This window comes from Oncorhynchus gorbuscha, linkage group LG04, assembly GCF_021184085.1.
Source record: "Oncorhynchus gorbuscha isolate QuinsamMale2020 ecotype Even-year linkage group LG04, OgorEven_v1.0, whole genome shotgun sequence".
Taxonomy (NCBI): Eukaryota; Metazoa; Chordata; class Actinopteri; order Salmoniformes; family Salmonidae; genus Oncorhynchus; species Oncorhynchus gorbuscha.
The window spans coordinates 11,205,178-11,225,506 of NC_060176.1; the positions used below are offsets into that span (position 1 = coordinate 11,205,178).

At 41.4% G+C, this 20,329-nt stretch overlaps 2 protein-coding genes and 1 long non-coding RNA gene across 3 annotated transcripts; 1 reads left to right on the plus strand and 2 right to left on the minus strand.

The window, feature by feature from the left end:
• The first annotated feature begins 910 nt into the window (after nt 1-910).
• On the plus strand, nt 911-4,924 carry LOC124033098. The gene is made up of 3 exons (XR_006838314.1): nt 911-958; nt 4,614-4,719; nt 4,871-4,924. It is a non-coding gene; the product is annotated as an uncharacterized LOC124033098 (long non-coding RNA).
• A 5,636-nt stretch (nt 4,925-10,560) lies between these two features.
• LOC124033652 (60S acidic ribosomal protein P2-like) lies at nt 10,561-12,455 on the minus strand. The gene is made up of 5 exons (XM_046345793.1): nt 12,341-12,455; nt 11,455-11,578; nt 11,259-11,307; nt 11,025-11,120; nt 10,561-10,678 (listed from the first exon to the last, which is right to left on the minus strand). The coding sequence occupies exons 2-5, from the start codon at nt 11,575-11,577 to the stop codon at nt 10,602-10,604; spliced, it is 345 nt and encodes a 114-aa protein (XP_046201749.1). The 5' UTR covers nt 11,578; nt 12,341-12,455; the 3' UTR covers nt 10,561-10,601.
• Nucleotides 12,456-13,399: 944 nt separating this feature from the next.
• LOC124033651 (protein lin-7 homolog C) lies at nt 13,400-18,939 on the minus strand. The gene is made up of 5 exons (XM_046345792.1): nt 18,785-18,939; nt 17,368-17,486; nt 16,781-16,852; nt 16,469-16,678; nt 13,400-15,933 (listed from the first exon to the last, which is right to left on the minus strand). The coding sequence occupies exons 1-5, from the start codon at nt 18,819-18,821 to the stop codon at nt 15,766-15,768; spliced, it is 606 nt and encodes a 201-aa protein (XP_046201748.1). The 5' UTR covers nt 18,822-18,939; the 3' UTR covers nt 13,400-15,765.
• Between the last annotated feature and the right edge of the window lie 1,390 nt (nt 18,940-20,329).

Consider the following 20,329-nt stretch of genomic DNA (forward strand, 5'->3'; position numbering starts at 1 on the left):
CCCATGTTGACTCCAATGCTTCCCACAGTTGTGGGATGTCGGCTGGATGTCCTTTGGGTGGTGGACCATTCTCGATACACACGAGAAACTGTTGTGTGTGAAAAACCCAGCAGCGTTGCAGTTCTTGACACACTCAAACCGGCATGCCTGGCACCTACTACCATACCCTGTTCAAAAGCACTTAAATCTTTAGTCTGGCCCATTCACCCTCTGAATGGCACAAATCTTGTCCAAACAATCCATGTCTCAATTGTCTCAAGACTTTACAATACTTTAATCTGTCTCCTTCCCTTCATCTGGTTCAAGCGGATTTAACCAGTTAAAGGTAACAAAATGTAATCTACGTAATCCCCCAAAGTAATTGTTTATCATGAGAGGGCCATAAACAATAACTAGTAATGCTACATACTCCAAGAAAGGTTAAAATCTCAACTTTCTGGTAAAGAAATAATTGTAAATTGCTGAGGTGTAGTCACTTTTGAGGACACAAGCTCAAGTAAACAGTAGAAATATGATAAAAAATATTTAACATATTTCCTATTAAAAAAAATGTTTATTGTAAGGGACCACAGGAGGAGGCAGGTAGCTGGGTCCAGGGGCAGGCAGAAGGTCATACACAGGGGGTCCAATAGGGCAACGGCTTGTAATGTCCTCCTGGAGATCAGGCAATAGGTTGATAACAGGAAATCCAATAGGCTAAGGTACAGGCAGGGAATAGTCATCGTTAGTGAGGTAGGCAAACACTATCATACACAGGGCGGCATACATTACAGCACCACCAGACCTCTGACAAGAAGCGTGTCACAAAACAAACAATAACTCACAGTGATGGGGTGCAGAGAACTGAACTAAATAGTGTGTGATAATGACATACAGGTGTGTGAACCAGGTGATCAGAATTCAGGTGATTGGGATCTGGAGAGTGAGCTGCATTCAGGGGATCTCCGTGTTTGAGAGTGTGAGTTGGAAGCAGACTTTGCATAATCAAATAAAACACCTAAGTATAAGATTTCACCTTCTTTATAATTGTAAAATACAGATATGTATTGTTAGTGTTAGAGAAAATGTGCCTATTTTCTAAAGGTCTCTCTTGATCAAAACGTCTGGTCTCATTTAGCTTGGCTTCCTGAACTCGTTAAATCTTGTCCATTAATGACAAACAGAAAGTGTTTTTTGTTTAAAACAACTTCCTTGACAACAGCTCTGGTCTGCTCAGCAAAGAAGTACAAACGCAGTATGGCCACCGCAGACACTGGATGGACCATGTAAAGCCCTGTAAGATGCAGACATGTGCTTTGTCAGTGGCTGAGGTAGGGTTCAGCCAGGAGTTGCTGGACTGTCAGAGTTTTAAGTGGTTTCAGATTTCACATCCTATGTCATACAGGCTCAATAAATAGTCATGGTTCTCATGGACAGTGTAGGATATCACTCAATGTAAGCCATTTCGATCTATGGTGTCCACAGATCGAAATTTTTTTTTTTTTTGCTAAAATGTCGGTCGGAACCGGTACCAGAACCAGGGACTTTACATTTAAAGGTGACATCAATAAGGGATCATAGCTTTCACCTGGATTCACCTGGTAAGTCTATGTCATGGAAAAAGCAGGTGTTGTTTTGTACACTCAGTGTATATTTGCGGGTTATAGGTTCTGCATGGTCAATTCACAATCTGAATTCACAACACACACATTTTTTGTACACTCAGGGTATATTGATGTCATGGGCTAACAGTAAATGGGGGCATTGTAACAGGTTATAAAATGTAATTGGGTGTAAAATCCATTTTATGTTTCATTCCTTCCTGTGTCCTAGATAGAAACATTGCATTGTTCGGACTCAGCAAATTGTGTTTACAGGGGCTAGTGCAAGCACAAACATCTTCAATGATTATTTGGCACAGCCAATTTACCACCTGCCCAACAACCAGTAGCTGCTGACAAAGTACATCAATGCTGACAGCTGCATATGATATGATACTCTGTTCAGCACTCTGACTACTCACTGGGCACACACTGGTTGAATAAATGTTTCCATGTCATTTCGATGAAATTATGTTGAACCAATGTTGAATAGAAATGTAATTGAAGTCTGTGCCCACAACTGATGTTGTGAGAATCTCTCAAGATATTTAAAGAACATTGGTGAGGTGCCTTTAGGATATCAGGGTCTGTCACAGTAGAGCAAAGTATTATTGATGTATGGAATGTTAAGCATAAGTGTATAAAGTGTGTATTCTTATTTTAAATCTAGTTCTGTCCATGATACCAAAGTATGTGCTGATATGTGTGTGACTGGTGGATGCTGCTGGGTGTGAATGTGGTGTAGGGGAATGAAGGTGGAAATCATTAAGTTAACTTGGGAGGGAGGAAACTCCACATGATTCAAGGTTGCTGCTTTCACGTCCTTTAAGTCTGATAACGGTGGCTGAGTTGAAAGCCTCAGCGGAGCCAAGGTCCTAAGGTGAAACTCCCATCTGCTTCTGGTTAATTTTATATGAGCAGAAGCGTAACAACAACTGATTCACAGGGACCTTGTTCATTTTATGAGCAGGTCCAAAGCCCAGCACAATACCTCAGCAAACCCTTAATTGGTGTTAGACTGTAACACACTACACTATACCTCAGCTAACCCTTAATGGGTGTTAGACTGTAACACACTACATTACATTACATTTAACATTTACATTTAAGTCATTTAGCAGATGCTCTTATCCAGAGCGACTTACAAATTGGTGCATTCACCTTATGACATCCAGTGGGACAGTCACTTAACAATAGTGCATCTAAAACTACACTATACCTCAGCAAACCCTTCATGGGTGTTAGACTGTAACACACTACACTATACCTCAGCTAACCCTTAATGGGTGGTAGACTGTAACACACTACACTATACCTCAGCTAACCCTTCATGGGTGGTAGACTGTAACACACTACACTATACCTCAGCAAACCCTTCATGGGTGGTAGATTGTAACACACTACACTATACCTCAGCTAACCCTTCATGGGTGTTAGACTGTAACACACTACACTATACCTCAGCCAACCCTTTTTAAAAAGCGGCAATCGTACTATTTGTCAATTTGTCAACGCTGTAGCCAGTATACACTTCCTCAAATAGTCCGAATGAATCTAAGATAACATAAGACATTAATTTTGCCATTTTTTTGCCGAGGAGAATGTTTGGTGCAGTATATCTCAAGTGAACAAAATTTGCACGAGAAGGAGTCGTCCCTCTTTGAATGACAACAGGCACTTCATTGTAGAATCCCTACTGTTGACCAGTCGCAGACGAGTCGGCTACCGACTTCGGTTTGCCTGGATATTTTTTTTGTGTGCCTGAACAACCGAAAAAACCCTTGCCGAAGTCCAAAACGAACCAAAATGTCGTCATAATATATGCACGAACTGTTTCGTCTTGGAAGCATACAGACGCTTTTCGTCAGTGTGGAGGAGGTGCCAATGTTGTATTTGACCTAATGAAACCCATAGCGGGTGGTAAGCGGTAACAAAATTCCTACAAATTTAAAGGCCCAGTGCAGTCAAAAACGTGGTTTTCTGTGTTTAATATATTTCCACACTGAGGTAGGAATAATACTGTGAAATTGTAGAAAATTATAATAATGCCCTTTAAGTGTAAGAGTTGTTTGAAATACACGTGCAATTTCTGCCTGTTTTGGTGAGATGGAGTTTTGGCTTGTCTGTTGACAAATTAGTTCCAAACCTAGTTCAAATTAGTTGACAAATGCGTTCCAAACCTCTCTGCCAATAACAGCAAGCTTTCTGTTTTCCCCTCCCCACTCAGACATCTCCCAGACAGTCCAAGCAAAATTATTGCTTGAGGAATTGCTCTTAAGATATGTTCATTTTGGACCATTTCAATTGAAAACAATCACAGTAAGGTATTTCATTGTTAGCCAGAACTTATTTGATATTGAGATAACGGCTGCATTGGACCTTTAAGAGATTACATCTTACCTCAGGAAACCCATTGAGGGTGGTAACTGTAAAAAGTCTATACCCAGGATACCCATTAAGGGCGGTAACTATAGGAACATGGTAGAATTATTTACATCGGGGGAATTTATAGCAGTGCCAGCTTCCTATTTGCAACACATCTCGTTTTTGTATTTAGATTTTTGTGTGCTTCACTTGTATTCAGTAGTCTATGAATCACATGGTTATGAAGGCATAAATGTATGAAAGTGTGTATACTTACATTAAATGGACAAAAGGAACACCTATGTGAGAATACTATTCATTCACGCAGGCCTCCTAATTGTAACTAGAATTTCTAAGCAAACAGCTGGAGGCAGGGCTTTCTCCTATAGAGCTCAATTTTTATGGAATGGTTTGCCTACCCATGTGAGAGACACAGACTCGGTCTCAACCTTTAAGTCTTTATTGAAGACTCATCTCTTCAGTAGGTCCTATGATTGAGTGTAGTCTGGCCCAGGAGTGTGAAGGTGAACAGAAAGGCACTGGAGCAATGAACTGCCCTTGCTGTCTCTGCCTGGCCAGTTCCCCTCTCTTCACTGGGATTCTCTGCCTCTAACCCTATTACAGAGGCTGAGTCACTGGCTTACTGGTGCTCTTCCATGCTGTCCTTAGGAGGGGTTGCGTCACTTGAGTGGGTTGAGTCACTGACGTGGGTTGGCGCCCACCCTGTGCTGTGGCGGGGATCTTTGTGGGCGATACTCGGCCTTGTCTCAGGATGGTAAGTAGGTGGTTGAAGATATCCCTTATGTGTCAGGGGGCTAGGGTCAGTCTGTTATATCTGGAGTATTTCTCCTGTCTTATCCGGTGTCCTGTGTGAATTTAAGTATGCTCTCTCTAATTCTTTCTTGTTTTCTTTCTCTCTCTCGGAGGACCTGAGCCCTAGGACCATGCCCCAAGGACCAAGCTCATTGCTGTCCCCAGTCCACCTGGCCATGCTGCTGCTCCAGTTTCAACTGTTCTGCCTGCGTCTATGGAACCCTGACCTGTTCACTGTGATTACTATTATTTGACCATGCTGGTCATTTTTGTACATTTGAACATCTTGGCCATGTTCTGTTATAATCTCCACCTGACACGGCCAGAAGAGGACTGGCCACCCCTCATAGCCTGGATCCCCTCTAGGTTTCTTCCTAGGTTTAAGCCTTTCTAGGGAGTTTTTCCTAGCCACCGTGCTTCTACACCTGCATTGCTTGCTATTTGGGGTTTTAGGCTGGGTTTCTGTACAGCACTTTGATATATCAGCTGAGGTAAGAAGGGCTATAGGAATACATTTGATTTGATTGACTACAGCTCAGCGTTCAACACCATAGTGCCCTCAAAGCTCATCACTAAGCTAAGGACCCTGGGACTAAACACCTCCCTCTGCAACTGGATCCTGGAATTCCTGACGGGCCACCCCCAACAACACATATGCCACGCTGATCCTCAACACGGGTCCCCTCAGGGGTGCGTACTCAGTCCCCTCCTGTACTCCCTGTTCACTCATGACCACACAGCCAGGCACGACTCCAACACCATCATTAAGTTTGCTGATGACACAACGGTAGGCTTGATCACCAACAACGAGACAGCCTATAGGGAGGTCAGAGACCTGACCATGTGGTGCAAGGACAACAACCTCTCCCTCAACGTGATCAAGACAAAGGAGATGATTGTGGACTACAGGAAAAAGAGGACCGAGCACACCCCCATTCTCATCGACGGGGCTGCAGTGGAGCAGGTTGAGAGTTCCAAGTTCCTTGGGGTCCACATCACCAACAAACTAACATGGTCCAAGCACACCAAGACAGTAGTGAATAGGGCACGACAAAACCTATTCTCCTTCAGGAGACTGAAAAGATTTGGCATGGGTCCTCAGATCCTCAAAAGGTTTTGCAGCTGCACCAGAGAGCATCCAGACGGGTTGCACCAGTGCCTGGTATGACAATTGCTCGGCCTCTGACTGCAAGGCACTACAGTGGATAGTGCATACGGCTCAGTACATCACCGGGGCCAAGCTTCCTGCCATCCAGGACCTCTATACCAGGCAATGTCAGAGGAAGGCCCTAAAAATTGTCAGACTCCAGCCACCCTAGTCAGACTGTTCTCTGTGCTACCGCATGGCAAGCGGTACTGGAGTGCCAAGTCTAGGTCCAAGAGGCTTCATAACAGCTTCCACCCTCACGTCATAAGACTCCTGAACACCTAATCAAATGGCTACCCAGACTATTTGCATTGCCCCCCTCTCCCTTCTACACTGCTGCTACTCTCTGTTAGTATTTATGCATAGTCACTTTAACACTACCTACATGTACAGTCATGGCCAAAAGTTTTGAGAATTACACAAATATTAATTTCCACAAAGTTTGCTGCTTCGTTGTCTTTAGATATTTGTGTCAGATGTTACTATGGAATGCTGAAGTATAATTGCAAGCATTTCATAATTGTCAAATTATACTTCAGTATTCCATAGTAACATCTGACAAAATATATCTGCAATCTGCCCTGGCATGCTGTCAATTAACTTCTGGGCCACATCCTGACCGATGGCAACCCATTCTTGCGTAATCAATGCTTGGAGTTTGTCAGAATTTGTGGGTTTTTGTTTGTCCACCCGCCTCTTGAGGATTGACCACAAGTTATCAATGGGATTTAGGTCTGGGGAGTTTCCTGGCCATGGACTCACAATATTGATGTTTTGTTCCCTGAGACACTTAGTTATAACTTTTGCCTTATGGCAAGGTGCTCCATTATGCTGGAAAAGGCATTGTTTGTCACCAAACTGTTCCTGGATGGTTGGGAGAAGTTGCTCTCGGAGGATGTGTTGGTACCATTCTTTATTCATGGCTGTGTTCTTAGGCAAAATTGTGAGTGAGCCCACTCCCTTGGCTGAGAAGCAACCCCACACATGAATGGTCTCAGGATGCTTTACTGTTTGCATGACACAGGACTGATGATAGCGCTCACCTCGTCTTCTCCGGACAAGCTTTTTTCCGGATGCCCCAAACAATCGGAAAGGGGATTCATCAGAGAAAATGACTTTACCCCAGTCCTCAGCAGTCCAATCGCTGTACCTTTTGCAGAATATCAGTCTGTCCCTGATGTTTTTCCTAGAGAGAAGTGGCTTCTTTGCTGCCCTTCTTGACACCAGGCCATCCTCCAAAAGTCTTTGCTTCACTGTGCATGCAGAAGCACTCAGACCTGCCTGCTGCCATTCCTGAGCAAGCTCTGTACTGGTGGTGCCCCGATCCCGCAGCTGAAACAACTTCAGGAGACGGTCCTGGTGCTTGCTGGACTTTCTTGTGCACCCTGAAGCCTTCTTCACAACAATTGAACCGTTCTCCTTGAAGTTCTTGATGATCCGATAAATGGTTGATTTAGGTGCAATCTTACTGGCAGCAATATCCTTGCCATCATATAAACTGAGGCAGCAAACTTTGAAAATGAATAGTGTGTCATTCTCAACTTTTGGCCACGACTGTACTTATTACCTCGACACCGGTACCCAGTCTATAGCCCTCCTATTGTTATTTACTGCTGCTCTTCAATTTGTTATTCTTATCTTTTTTTCCCTTAACTGCATTGTTAAGGGCTTGTAAGCATTTCACTGTAAGGTTTACACATATATTCGGGATGTGACAAATAATGGGATTTGAAATGTGTGTACATAGTTCTGTCCTGGTCTATTAATGTTATGTATTAGCCTGTCATTTTATGTGGACCTTAGGAAGAGGAGCTGCAGACTAATGAGCTCAACATTTCTTATAGTACCCATTCAAAACGTTCAGACGTGTCTAGGGAGACTGGGGTTGTTTCTGGACAGGGCCAGTAGCAGAAGGGTAAATGGCGCTATCTGCTGTTTTATCCATGAATTTAACCTTTTTCCTACTACCGCACTAGTAACTACCGAAAACATTGTCGTAGCAGTCAAATTAGTCGACAATCAATACCACAGTCACACACCTTGACTATAATTCCCCAAATATAATTAGATTCAAGGAAATGTACAGTAGCAAGCAAATTACTACTTACACCCCTACATGGCTGCACTGCAGCACCAAGTCCAAACATTGACTAAAGGTGGCTAACATTGCTCCTTATAGTCCAAGGACCTTACATGTTGTTTCAAGGCTCTGAAAGCCTAAACAGCCAAATACTTCACCTAAACAGATTCTCAATTGTGGTACAATTCTGAACATAAATCCCTACTTTCATATCCTAAAATAATTTCACAAATGCAAAATACACTTGCTGTACATTTAAGTTGCAAATAGTATTTTTCCATTGACAACCTGTTTGTAGCACCCATTTACACACGTTAGGAGACTCAGATGGCCAATTAGCACAGGTAGTAAGTAGTCTGCTGTTCCCACATGCTTCAAGAGGGCCACCATTGTTCCTGTTCCCAAGAAAGCTAAGGTAACTGAGCTAAATGACTACCGCCCCGTAGCACTCACTTCCGTCATCATGAAGTGCTTTGAGAGACTAGTCAAGGACCATATCACCTCCACCCTACCTGACACCCTAGACCCACTCCAATTTGCTTACCGCCCAAATAGGTCCACAGACGATGCAATCTCAACCACACTGCACACTGCCCTAACCCACCTGGACAAGAGGAATACCTATGTGAGAATGCTGTTCATCGACTACAGCTCGGCATTCAACACCATAATACCCTCCAAGCTCGTCATCAAGCTCGTGACCCTGGGTCTCGACCCCGCCCTGTGCAACTGGGTACTGGACTTCCTGACGGGTCGCCCCCAGGTGGTGAGGGTAGGCAACATCTCCTCCCCGCTGATCCTCAACACGGGGGCCCCACAAGGGTGCGTTCTGAGCCCTCTCCTGTACTCCCTGTTCACCCACGACTGCGTGGCCACGCACGCCTCCAACTCAATCATCAAGTTTGCGGACGACACAACAGTGGTAGGCTTGATTACCAACAACGACGAGACTGCCTACAGGGAGGAGGTGAGGGCCCTCGGAGTGTGGTGTCAGGAAAATAACCTCACTCAACGTCAACAAAACTAAGGAGATGATTGTGGACTTCAGGAAACAGCGGAGGGAACACCCCCCTATCCACATCGATGGAACAGTAGTGGAGAGGGTAGCTAGTTTTAAGTTCCTCGGCATACACATCACAGACAAACTGAATTGGTCCACTCACACTGACAGCGTCGTGAAGAAGGCGCAGCAGCGCCTCTTCAACCTCAGGAGGCTGAAGAAATTCGGCTTGTCACCAAAAGCACTCACAAATTTCTACAGATGCACAATCGAGAGCATCCTGGCGGGCTGTATCACCGCCTGGTACGGCAACTGCTCCGCCCTCAACCGTAAGGCTCTCCAGAGGGTAGTGAGGACTGCACAACGCATCACCGGGGGCAAACTACCTGCCCTCCAGGACACCTACACCACCCGTTGTTACAGGAAGGCCATAAAGATCATCAAGGACATCAACCACCCGAACCACTGCCTGTTCACCCCGCTATCATCCAGAAGGCGAGGTCAGTACAGGTGCATCAAAGCTGGGACCGAGAGACTGAAAAACAGCTTCTATCTCAAGGCCATCACTGTTAAACAGCCACCACTAATATTGAGTGGCTGCTGCCAACACACTGTCATTGACACTGACCCAACTCCAGCCACTTTAATAATGGGAATTGATGGGAAATTATGTAAAATATATCACTAGCCACTTTAAACAATGCTACCTTATATAATGTTACTTACCCTACATTATTCATCTCATATGCATATGTATATACTGTACTCTACATCATCGACTGCATCCTTATGTAATACATGTATCACTAGCCACTAACTATGCCACTTTGTTTACACACTCATCTCATATGTATATACTGTACTCGATACCATCTACTGTATGCTGCTCTGTACCATCACTCATTCATATCCTTATGTACATATTCCTTATCCCCTTACACTGTGTATAAGACAGTAGTTTTGGAATTGTTAGTTAGATTACTTGTTGGTTATCACTGCATTGTCGGAACTAGAAGCACAAGCATTTCGCTACACGCGCATTAACATCTGCTAACCATGTGTATGTGACAAATAAAATTTGATTTGACCAACTTCAATCTGTTTTCCGTAAACACACGCTGTAACACTGAGATACTGTATGTTCGTGTGGGAACACTACTGTACACAGTAATAGCTATTTAGATCACATAAAACATGCAATCATCCATGTAGTTATTATACTTCTAGCATAACATTTCTTTTCAGACTGACGCAGACCCTCTTCTCTTGGACTATTGCCTGAAGGTCATTTGGTCTCTCATTTCATCCCTTTGTTTTTACATTTATCTCATTTGAAAGGGCCTTTTGCTTCCAAAACACTACCACAAGTAATGCGTGTTAATGATCAAACTGAGCATCCATGGCTCTTACCAAAATCCCCCAGTACAGAAGCCGCCCTCGTCCAAAGACTTGTGTAATGTAATAGTCATCTTCAAGGGCAATGCGGCACCCAACTGCTTCAGTGGCTGTGTCCAGATTGAAACAAAAAAAGGTTTTATCAAGCAAAATACCAAAAGAAAATACAGAATATTTAGCCTTTTCCTTTTTTACAAAGTTTATTTCAGATTTTGAACAAGTTTAGTCGAACAGGCCGAATCCCATGTCGTCATCAGATCCCTCTTCAGACTCCTCCTTCTCTTCCTTCTTCTCCTCAGCTGTAAAGAGATAAGTAATCAATTAACCATATACTATTTACCATATACATTGTCTGAAAACACAGCTAGCTCTAGTGAAAGTAACAATCCATACATTTAGCAATGAAACTCTTAATGCTGTTTACATTGAGACTGTTCTGTTCTAAATTTCCCAAGTATTTAGCAAAGGCAAATAAGCTTTAGCTTGCCTGACCAAGTGCCCCATCGATATCGAGCTGACCCGCACATCAATATCTATAAATTTAACACCCCATTGCGCCCAGTTTGGCATGAAGAATGATGGACCTCCAAAAGGTCAACTTGACAAGGATCTCGAACACTCATGTGGGCTCTGATGTATGCTCACCTGCAGTGGGGGCAGCTGCCCCAGCAGCAGCAGCTCCACCTGAGCTGGCCACTGCCACAGCACCACCTGCTGGCATACTGGCCAGTTTACCATAGCCTGTGAGAAATTACAGTTAACCAATTTAATTACAAGTTTATTGTTCTTAGTCCAGGCGGACTATTTCAGTTTCTAAATTTAAGTAGATGTGTTCTCTTAAGTGACTTTTCATTATGCATTGACAGTTCTGCAACTCACCTTGGGCAATCACCTCTTCCACATTTTTGCCACCAAGTTCAGTGACAACCTGAAGGGGAAGAGAGAAATGGGTCAGAAATTAGTGGCCCAGAGATTGCAAGCATGTTTTCGGATTTAGCGCAACTTTCAAAACAAACATCTGTGTTTCTTTTACTCAACACTGAGATAAGGTATAAACATGTGATATTAAACATACTTTCTCCATGCGGGTGTTGTCAGCCTCAATGCCAACACTTTCCAGGATCTTCTTTATGTCAGCAGCCTGTGGGCTGGCATTACCACCAAGGGCAGAGAGCAGGTATGCAGCAACGTAACGCATTCTGCAATACAGATCATGATGCAGTTATCATGACAAACAAACAGGGCATAAAAAAATACCCAATACAGTTATGTTACTTTAAACAAATAATAGTACACATGCGTCTCAAAGGGAACGTCGCAGTATAACCCTATAACATAAAAACAATTATAACTTCTCCATGTCATACCCACAGAGCATCAAGTAGCTAGGCCTACAAACATCTATTATACATTTGTTTCAAGAGTGATATTTAGACACCTTCTCCATAATCTAAGTGAGAGAAAAAAAATGTTGGTTGGGCATCTTTACCAAACACTAGGACTCACTGCCTTACTCAAAACATCTGATTGATTAGCTAACTAGGTAACGTTAGCTAGATAACGGAGGTCAGCAAATTAGCCAGCTAGTCGAGCTTGCTAGCGCAATGTCCACAAAGTTCCAGTTGGTGAGGTTGTCACTGATAACTGTTATTTATTCAATCAGAATATGAAGATGTGGCATTGAAAAACTCCCTCGCAAATAATGTTACCCATCAACTAGCTACAGTTTTGGGCCTTGTTTCTTTGAGGCAACCGTGAGAGCGAGTACACATGGTGACATGTCATGGCTGTTAGGTAGCAAGCTAACTGGTTAGCATGCTCCTCTCCAATACATTATTTGCTGTCCAGGTTTAGGTTAGGGGTAAGACAAATATTTGAAGGGAATGTCTACGTTATGGTGCCGCATTGGACTAATTTTCACAGAGTGTATATACACTACATTTCCTTTAGAAGACACTCACTTGACACGGAGAAGGCAGATGCGTGTTCACGACGAGATTTGCACAGGCGGAAAGGAAGTTCCAAGGCAGGGGGGAAACGGAAAACGCATGATGGGCGGAGAAATCGAATGAATTTTGATTGGAGGAGAAATTTCACAACAGGGTGGACTTTTTATTTTTCCGTTATTTTAACAGGTAAATTGACTGAGAATTCTCATTTGCAGCAACGACATGGGGAATAGTTACAGGGGAGAGGGATTAATGAGCCAATTGTAAACTGGGGATTATTAGGTGACCATGATGGTTTGAGGGCCAGAATGGGAATTTAACAAGGACACCAGGGCTAAGTGCCATGGGATCTTTAATGACCTCAGAGAGTCAGGACACCCGTTTTAATACCCCATCTGAAAGACTGCACCCTACACAGGGCAGTGTCCCCAATCACTGCCCTGGGTAATTGGGATATTTTTTAGACCAGTGCCTCCTACTGGCCCTCCAACACCACTTCCAGCAGCATCTGGTCTCCCATCCAGGAACTGACCAGGACCAACCCTGCTTAGCTTCAGAAGCAAGCCAGCAGTGGTATACAGGGTGGTATGCTGCTGGCATGGTATGCAGGGTGGTATGCTGCTGACTTGATTTGCAGGACGAAGTGAGGAGATGGTCCAGAGGCCAGGCGGCGTCAACACAATGAAAAATGTCAGAAAAAATAATAATTTAGGGAAACTGGAATCACAACATAATGATACGCCCCATGTAAGTGATTGGGCCACTGTTCAGTCCAGCAAAGTGCCATTGACTCTCAGTGGTCAATAACTGGACAGACGGAGCTGGGACTGTGCTGTGACCTTAGAACAGACACCTAATTTGGACTACATTAGTACCATTCTCTATGAAATGGTGCAATAACCCTTACTATAGTACCATTCTTGCCTCTGGCAATATGACATATGGAATCTTCAAAAGTTAACAAAAAATGTGGGGCTCCTAAACAAAAAGGATGTTAAAACTACATGTGTTAAGGAATTACACAATAAATGTATGGTAATATGAATTAAGTTTAGAATAAAAATAAGCAAATTAAAACATCTTTCATGGTATAATTTATTTTGTGCAGTTTTTGTAACACAATATACAACACAAATGGACAGAATTAACTGAGAGCAGCACATTTTGTAAGTAGACCTAAACAGTCCAAAACAAGCAAACATTCAATATGATATCAAATAGTTCTCATAAATGTTGCAAGTTTGGTCTTGGTACTCAAAACAAGAATATAACAGTCAGAAAAGGAATACAAATCATTTCAGGATTTTTTTCTCTCATGAAAATCCCTTGTAAAAAATAAAAATATCAAAAGAAAACACTTAGAAAAATATTCTATTGACCCTTCCAAAATATAAGAGGGTAGAAACCTGAGGGGTGTTTCACAAAGCTCTAGGAATTGGCAAGGTAACTGTCCTGAACATTCTGTTGAAACCATTCATGTCAGTCACAAGGACATTTCAGTAATCATACTAAGGGGCAAGCTGACATGTAACCAACTTGCTATGGGGTGCCAAATCTGTTAAGCCTTTGCTTACTTTACACATCTTTTTAAAAGAATGAATAGAACATAACTTCATAAAGAAATTATTAAGAAAACTTTAGAGTGAAGGAATTACAAAATGTTTCATGATTTAGAAGAATACAGTTTATTCAATTCAGCCCAAAAAAAAACATTAAAATTTAATTTGATCAATATAACTGGAATTACACAGTACATTCACGAGTGACCATCATAAGATAAAATACAAACTATGCTATTCAGGTGAAAATTAACATAATATCTGGAATTGAATCTTCAAGGGATAGTTCACCCAAATGGGACATGTACCCAATTTTATAGCTCAACAAGTAATTATTCGAACCTGTAAGTCAGCAACCAAAAATATGGCTTTGTTAACTAAACCACAGCATAGCAACGTTATTCATCTTAATTATGAACTGTATTAATGAAGGTGGGTTTCACATACCAGTAGATTTCATGCATTTTTAATGAATGCCATTCAATAATGAGTTTACTCATGTTGAAAGATAGCAGGTAGCACCCTATTTCAAACAACCATGCTGGTGGTAGTGCAATACTGTCTTTTTCTCATTTATGCTTTTTGGAAACATCAGTTGATGTTGGACAACAATGGCATGTTTGTCATCGCTGCGACAAGTTGGCCAACTTACTGTACACCCACCTTGAATGAGTTGGCCACACCGTTGAAATGTGAATAGACCAAAGTAACTCAAAGAAATTAAAAACTAAAATGACTATGGGCAAGCAGCTTTCTTGGGGAATCTCAAAATCCACTGACCCCGTTTGTGAAATACCCCTCTGGTTTCAAAAGGTTCTGACTTATTGCTCTTTTGAAATATTTAAAATGTCAGGTTTGCCTCAGGTCTCAAAATTGTATACTGTCCCCCCCTTACTGTCATAAGAGGAAAAGGTTATCTGAATTTTAAAAGAGAGCACAGCATTAGAAAGCCTTCTCCCAGCCCACTGAAAACCTACACATTTGAAGGCTCTAAATCATTCATGGGATGCAAAAGCTAGAAGTTGTTGAATAATTTATCAGCAATTTTTTTTTTTAAGTTTGTAAGACAGTGAAAGCATCAGCACAAGGTTAAAAATAAATTCAGAGAATGTATTATTTAATTCCTTAACAATTTAGAATTTAGATTAGAATACTAAACACAGATCTACCAAAATGACCATACCGGTTATTTTCAGGAGGAAAAAAACTAAACAGAGACAATGGTAAAACATAACGGTCTCCATTTAGCCTTCATATACTGGTAGACACAAAATGTCTACATCAATTTACACACAATACCCAATTCCTTCGATAATATTTATTCTATAACCCTTATATCCTAAACATATTCTATTAGTACCAGTTTCTTTTCGCTCTCAAAAATAGCAGGTGTGACATTTGCATTCCTGCAAATGCTTGGTAAACCTGACATTGAAGTGTTGAATCATCTGAGCTTAGTTTTGTAATTTGAATGACAGTACAAGTTCAAATACATTTGTATTGCCCTGAGGCACTTTATAAAGGCTGTACTAAAATAAAAAAAATACCATCTCTTCAATCAATGAACCTCCGTGGTGGGTCTCACAGGTCCTCAAACGGCATCCAATATGTCAGTCCAAAATGTGATGCATATGTAAAGTGTGAATGACCAACTACTTGTAGAAATATGATAAATCTAGTGTTTGCATTGAGTCGTGGTGTGGAGGATAGTGTCAGAAATTGAAGGGGTAGGTTGTAGAAAAGGTAGAAATATAATATATGTGGATACAAACTAAACGTAGTGAGATAAGTTTTAGATGAAGGTTAAAATTGTGACTGGGACAAATGGCTGGAAGAGGGTGAAAGATGAGGGAATTGCGTGCCAGTGATGAAAAAACACTATTGGGGATAGCTGTTCTGTTGCCGGCGCTTTGCAGACCTCATCTTCTCAAAGCGGGACTCCATTTCCTCAAGGACTTTAGGAGTGTACCTGACCACCAGCTTCACAGTGCCCTGGGCAGCTTTGAGAAGCTCCACAGCTTTCTCATGGTGCTCCCCCTCCACACTCTGGAAAGAAAGAGATAAAAGGAGGATTAATTTAAATAACAAACAAAATTAGGTGACTGAATATGATAAATGTATATTGTTAGTGGCCGTGTCCAAAATCTGGTTTGCCTGCCATTTACTTAAACTGCATACTGTGTACTAGTCATACTACTTAGAACGTTGGGTTTAGTAAAAACAAATGCAGTAAGCAAAATATAACAGTATAATAGGCTCATCCTACATCATCTAATGCGCAAATGCTTTGATTCCCTACATTCATTATTGTACAGCTCATCTCAACTGTTTATCAGCTGTTAGACACACGTGGGCCTCGAAATACAATTCTCTTCCTCAAGGGTGCAGCAAATTCTACTAGATACAAATGCAAAATGACTAGGACATCCTGGAATTTTTAAAGCATACTCAATCTTCAAAATTTCACATACCACAACAAAAAAAAACACAAAAAAAGAATCTGCCTTCCCAAAATGCCTACTATTTAGAACGCAAGTACATGTATATGGACACAGCCAGAGACTGCATAAACAACACGTACCACCCCATTGACAGAAAGAAGCTGGTCGCCTCTCTTGAGGCCCCCGTGGCGGTCAGCGATTCCCCCAGGAATGATGCGTGAGATGTAAATAGGAGAGTTCTGTTCCTTCCCTCCCATTATATTGAAGCCAAGTCCTTCCTCAGTCTTAGGCAGCTCCACCACGCGAGGGTGTGAGTGCCCCTCACTGGCCGCAAACGCTGCAACAGTGGCCTACAGGGCAAGAGAGGAGAAAGTTGTTAACCCAGAGTTGCATACAGAGTTGTTGTTTACATTTACATTTAAGTAATTTTGGTTGTTGTTGTTGTGACATACCTTGGCTGTGGCATTGGCCCTGACTTCAGGGCTACTATTAATGTCCACTGTCTCATACACATGTTCATACACCTAAGGAGTTGTTTAGAAAACACAGAAAGAAGGTTAGTCAAATACAAACTGCTAAGCTAAATGACTTCCTTCAAAAAGTCTGGCATGTTAAAAATGGTAGTTCTTGCTGTCCAGGGTTCCAAGCTAGTAATTAATCCTCAAACTGGATAGCTCATTTTGTAATCACAACACGACATTGAAAAAAAACACTATGATACACTGAAGGAATGACAAATCTTACATCAGAAGTCAAATAACTAGTCCATAGGCAGAAATCAAACATTTCATGTTTTATAGGCATGTCTGTGTCAGCCCCATCTCACACAAGTTCACAAATCAGAGCCTGGAGGTCCAGAGTACTGCTGGTTATTTTTTTTCCACTCACCTGGTGCCCCAGGTCTGAATCAATCACCCTGATTGGAGGGGGAGAATGAAAATCAGCAGTACTTCTGGCCTTGAGGTCCAGATTTGACCACACAAATTGAGTTGAATTTTGAAGGGTGTGATGGGCATTTAATGGCACAGTCTCAGCTCACCTCTCGCACAGCATTACAGAACTCGCTCTGCAAGACCCTTTGCAGTGCCTGCAGTTTCTGGGGTGGCACTTCCCCCGTTCTCTGGAGCTTGTCAAGCAATTCAATGGCTCGAGAAATGTCTGTGGGGAGAAAACATGGAGACCACCCACCATCAGAGATCTTACCAATAACTTACATTGATTTAAAGACTTTGGTTTGGGAAATAATTGTTTGAGGCAGAGGATCTAACATTACAGCACAAGAGTAATGGAGTCTGATGGTTTTGATTTTGTAGATTGATTAAGTAAATCTGTCCATGCACAGGGTATTACAATACAGGCAAAGCTGATCATTACCAAATCTTCATCACACTGCTTGTAAACACATGGTAGAATTCAACATAGTAACAGTCCAGGCTTTCAGGCGCAACATTTTCAAATGAACCTAGCAAGCTACAAACTAGACGCTGAACTTTTGTTTGGGTGCAACTGCTAACATTACTAGGAAGCTACAAACTACCAGTGGTGGAAAAAGTACCCATTTGTCATACTTGAGTAAAAGTAAAGATACCTTAATAGAAAACGACAAGTAAAAGTCACCCAGTAAAATAGTGCTAAAGTAAAAGTCTAAAAGTATTTGGTTTTAACTATACTTAAGTATAAAAAGTAAATGGAATTTCTAAAATATACGTATCAAAAGTAAAAGTATTAATAATTTCAAATGCCTTACATTATGCAAACCAGATGACACAATTTGTGTATTTATGGATAGCCAGGGGCTCACAACAACACATTAACTTACAAACAAACAAAGCATGTGTTTAGTGAGTGCGCCAGATTAGAGGCAGTAGGGATGACCAGGCAATGTTCTCTTGATAAGCGTGTGAATTTGACCTTTTCCTGTCAAAATGCAACCAGTACTTTTGGGTGTCAGGGAAAATGTATGGGGTAAAAGGTACATCATTTTCTTTAGGAATGTAGTGACTTAAAACAATTGGCATAAATATAATTAGTAAAGTGCAGATAGCCCCAAAAACGACTTAAAATACTTTAAAGTAATACTTTAAAGTATTTGTACTTAAGTACCACACACCACTGCAAACAACCTAGTAACGTTACCAGATTTGAGGATGGCTATCTTGTTAGCTAAATTAGCTAACCTTAGCTGGCTACAACATTAGCAACTCAGCCCATCTGTCTTTCTGAAAACTAAAGCGGATTATATTTATATATCTATTTTTCTTTCGACTTTTGAGAGATGATTGTTCATGGGCTAGTTATTTCAAAATTAATTGACTTTCCCTAACGTTAGTTAGCTAACTAAATTAAATTCCAGATTAGCTACCGTTAACCAGCTAGCCATCTGTTAAACTCGTGTGTATTTTCATCATTTTAACTATTATTATTGATCAAGCAATCTGTGTAGTTTAACGTTTTACCTCTTTCCAGTCGAACAGGTTCCCCCAAAGACGCCATAATAGCGTAAATCCGGCACTGTTCGGGAGAAATTATCAGGCGAACAAAATATCCACTCCGCGATAAACAGATTTGAGCTGTATTGACGGGGAATGTTGTTGCGTCAAGGACACGCAATCGGCGCAATATACGGTCGATGTGCCAATTCCAAGATGGGGGAAAAACTGAGAAGTCATATATCACTAAAGTTTTGTTTGATATTTTAGAAAATGTGGTATCCTAAATGTATAACCTGCAACATTTACATCTTTTCAATGGTTATTTAAATGATAGATATTCATTTATTAAAATATTATTTATTAGTTATTAAAATATTTTATCTGATCATTATTCATAACCCAAATTGAATTGTTCGTAAATGTCTTTGTAAACCTACAATGTTGCTTCAATATGTTTAAAACCATAATTTTGATCTCTGTCAGTTCTTGCATTATGTATGCATTTCTATTGATTAATTTCCACTTCTCACAGCAATAGGGAATTTGCTTTCTGAGAGCAGAAATACTACATAGGCCTATTACTCATTACTATGCATTAAACTGTGTTATCTTATCATAACGGCAAAACTGAGGACATAGACTGCTGACACAATGTTTATGTTTTTGTTGTGATAGGAAACTTGTAAACACATTATGTAGGCCTATACGTTGGTAGGATCCCTCAAATGATGTTTAGAAAAGTGATTTCTCTCTCATAAAATACAATTTCCTGAGTACTATAGATATATACAAGAATTTAAGTGCTATTTGTGTGTGAAAATCTTACGGAATATACCTTGAATGCACTTTTATTGGTATATTTTATTATCACAATTAGGCATATTTTGGTATACTTTGTGAGAGAATGTTGACCATCCATTTCTAGGAATGGGACACCTACCTGTGTCGATTGGATAGGGTTGAGATGGCCCATCCAAGGAATTCACCATTCAAGGATCCTGTCTTCAGGGTTAAAAACTTTGAATGTACTCCTCATCAAGCTCTCAGAGGCCATCAAGCATCAGCTTGTAGCCTAGGCTATACGAAGTAGACTTATGGGCCTTCTATATGTTCTGATTCTTTGTGTTGTTGATTGAGTATATATTGAGGCTTTTATAACCAAGCCAATGCTGATGAAAATAAAATCTGATGAAAATAAAATCTGTCTGTCTGTCTGTCTGTCTGTCTGTCTGTCTGTCTGTCTGTCTGTCTGTCTGTCTGTCTGTCTGTCTGTCTGTCTGTCTGTCTGTCTGTCTGTCTGTCTGTCTGTCTGTCTGTCTGTCTGTCTGTCTGTCTGTCTGTCTGCTTTAGGAGGACAGGCTAATTGTAATGGCTGTAATGGTATAAATGGAACAAAGTCAAACATGCGGTTTCCATATGTTTTGATACCATTCCATTTATTCCATTCCAGCCATTACAATGTGCATGTCCTCCTATAGCTCTTCCCACCAGCCTCATCTGGACTGCATGCATGCAGGCAGACAGGCAGGCAGGTAGGTCGGTAGGTAGGATGGTAGGTATGCATGTAGG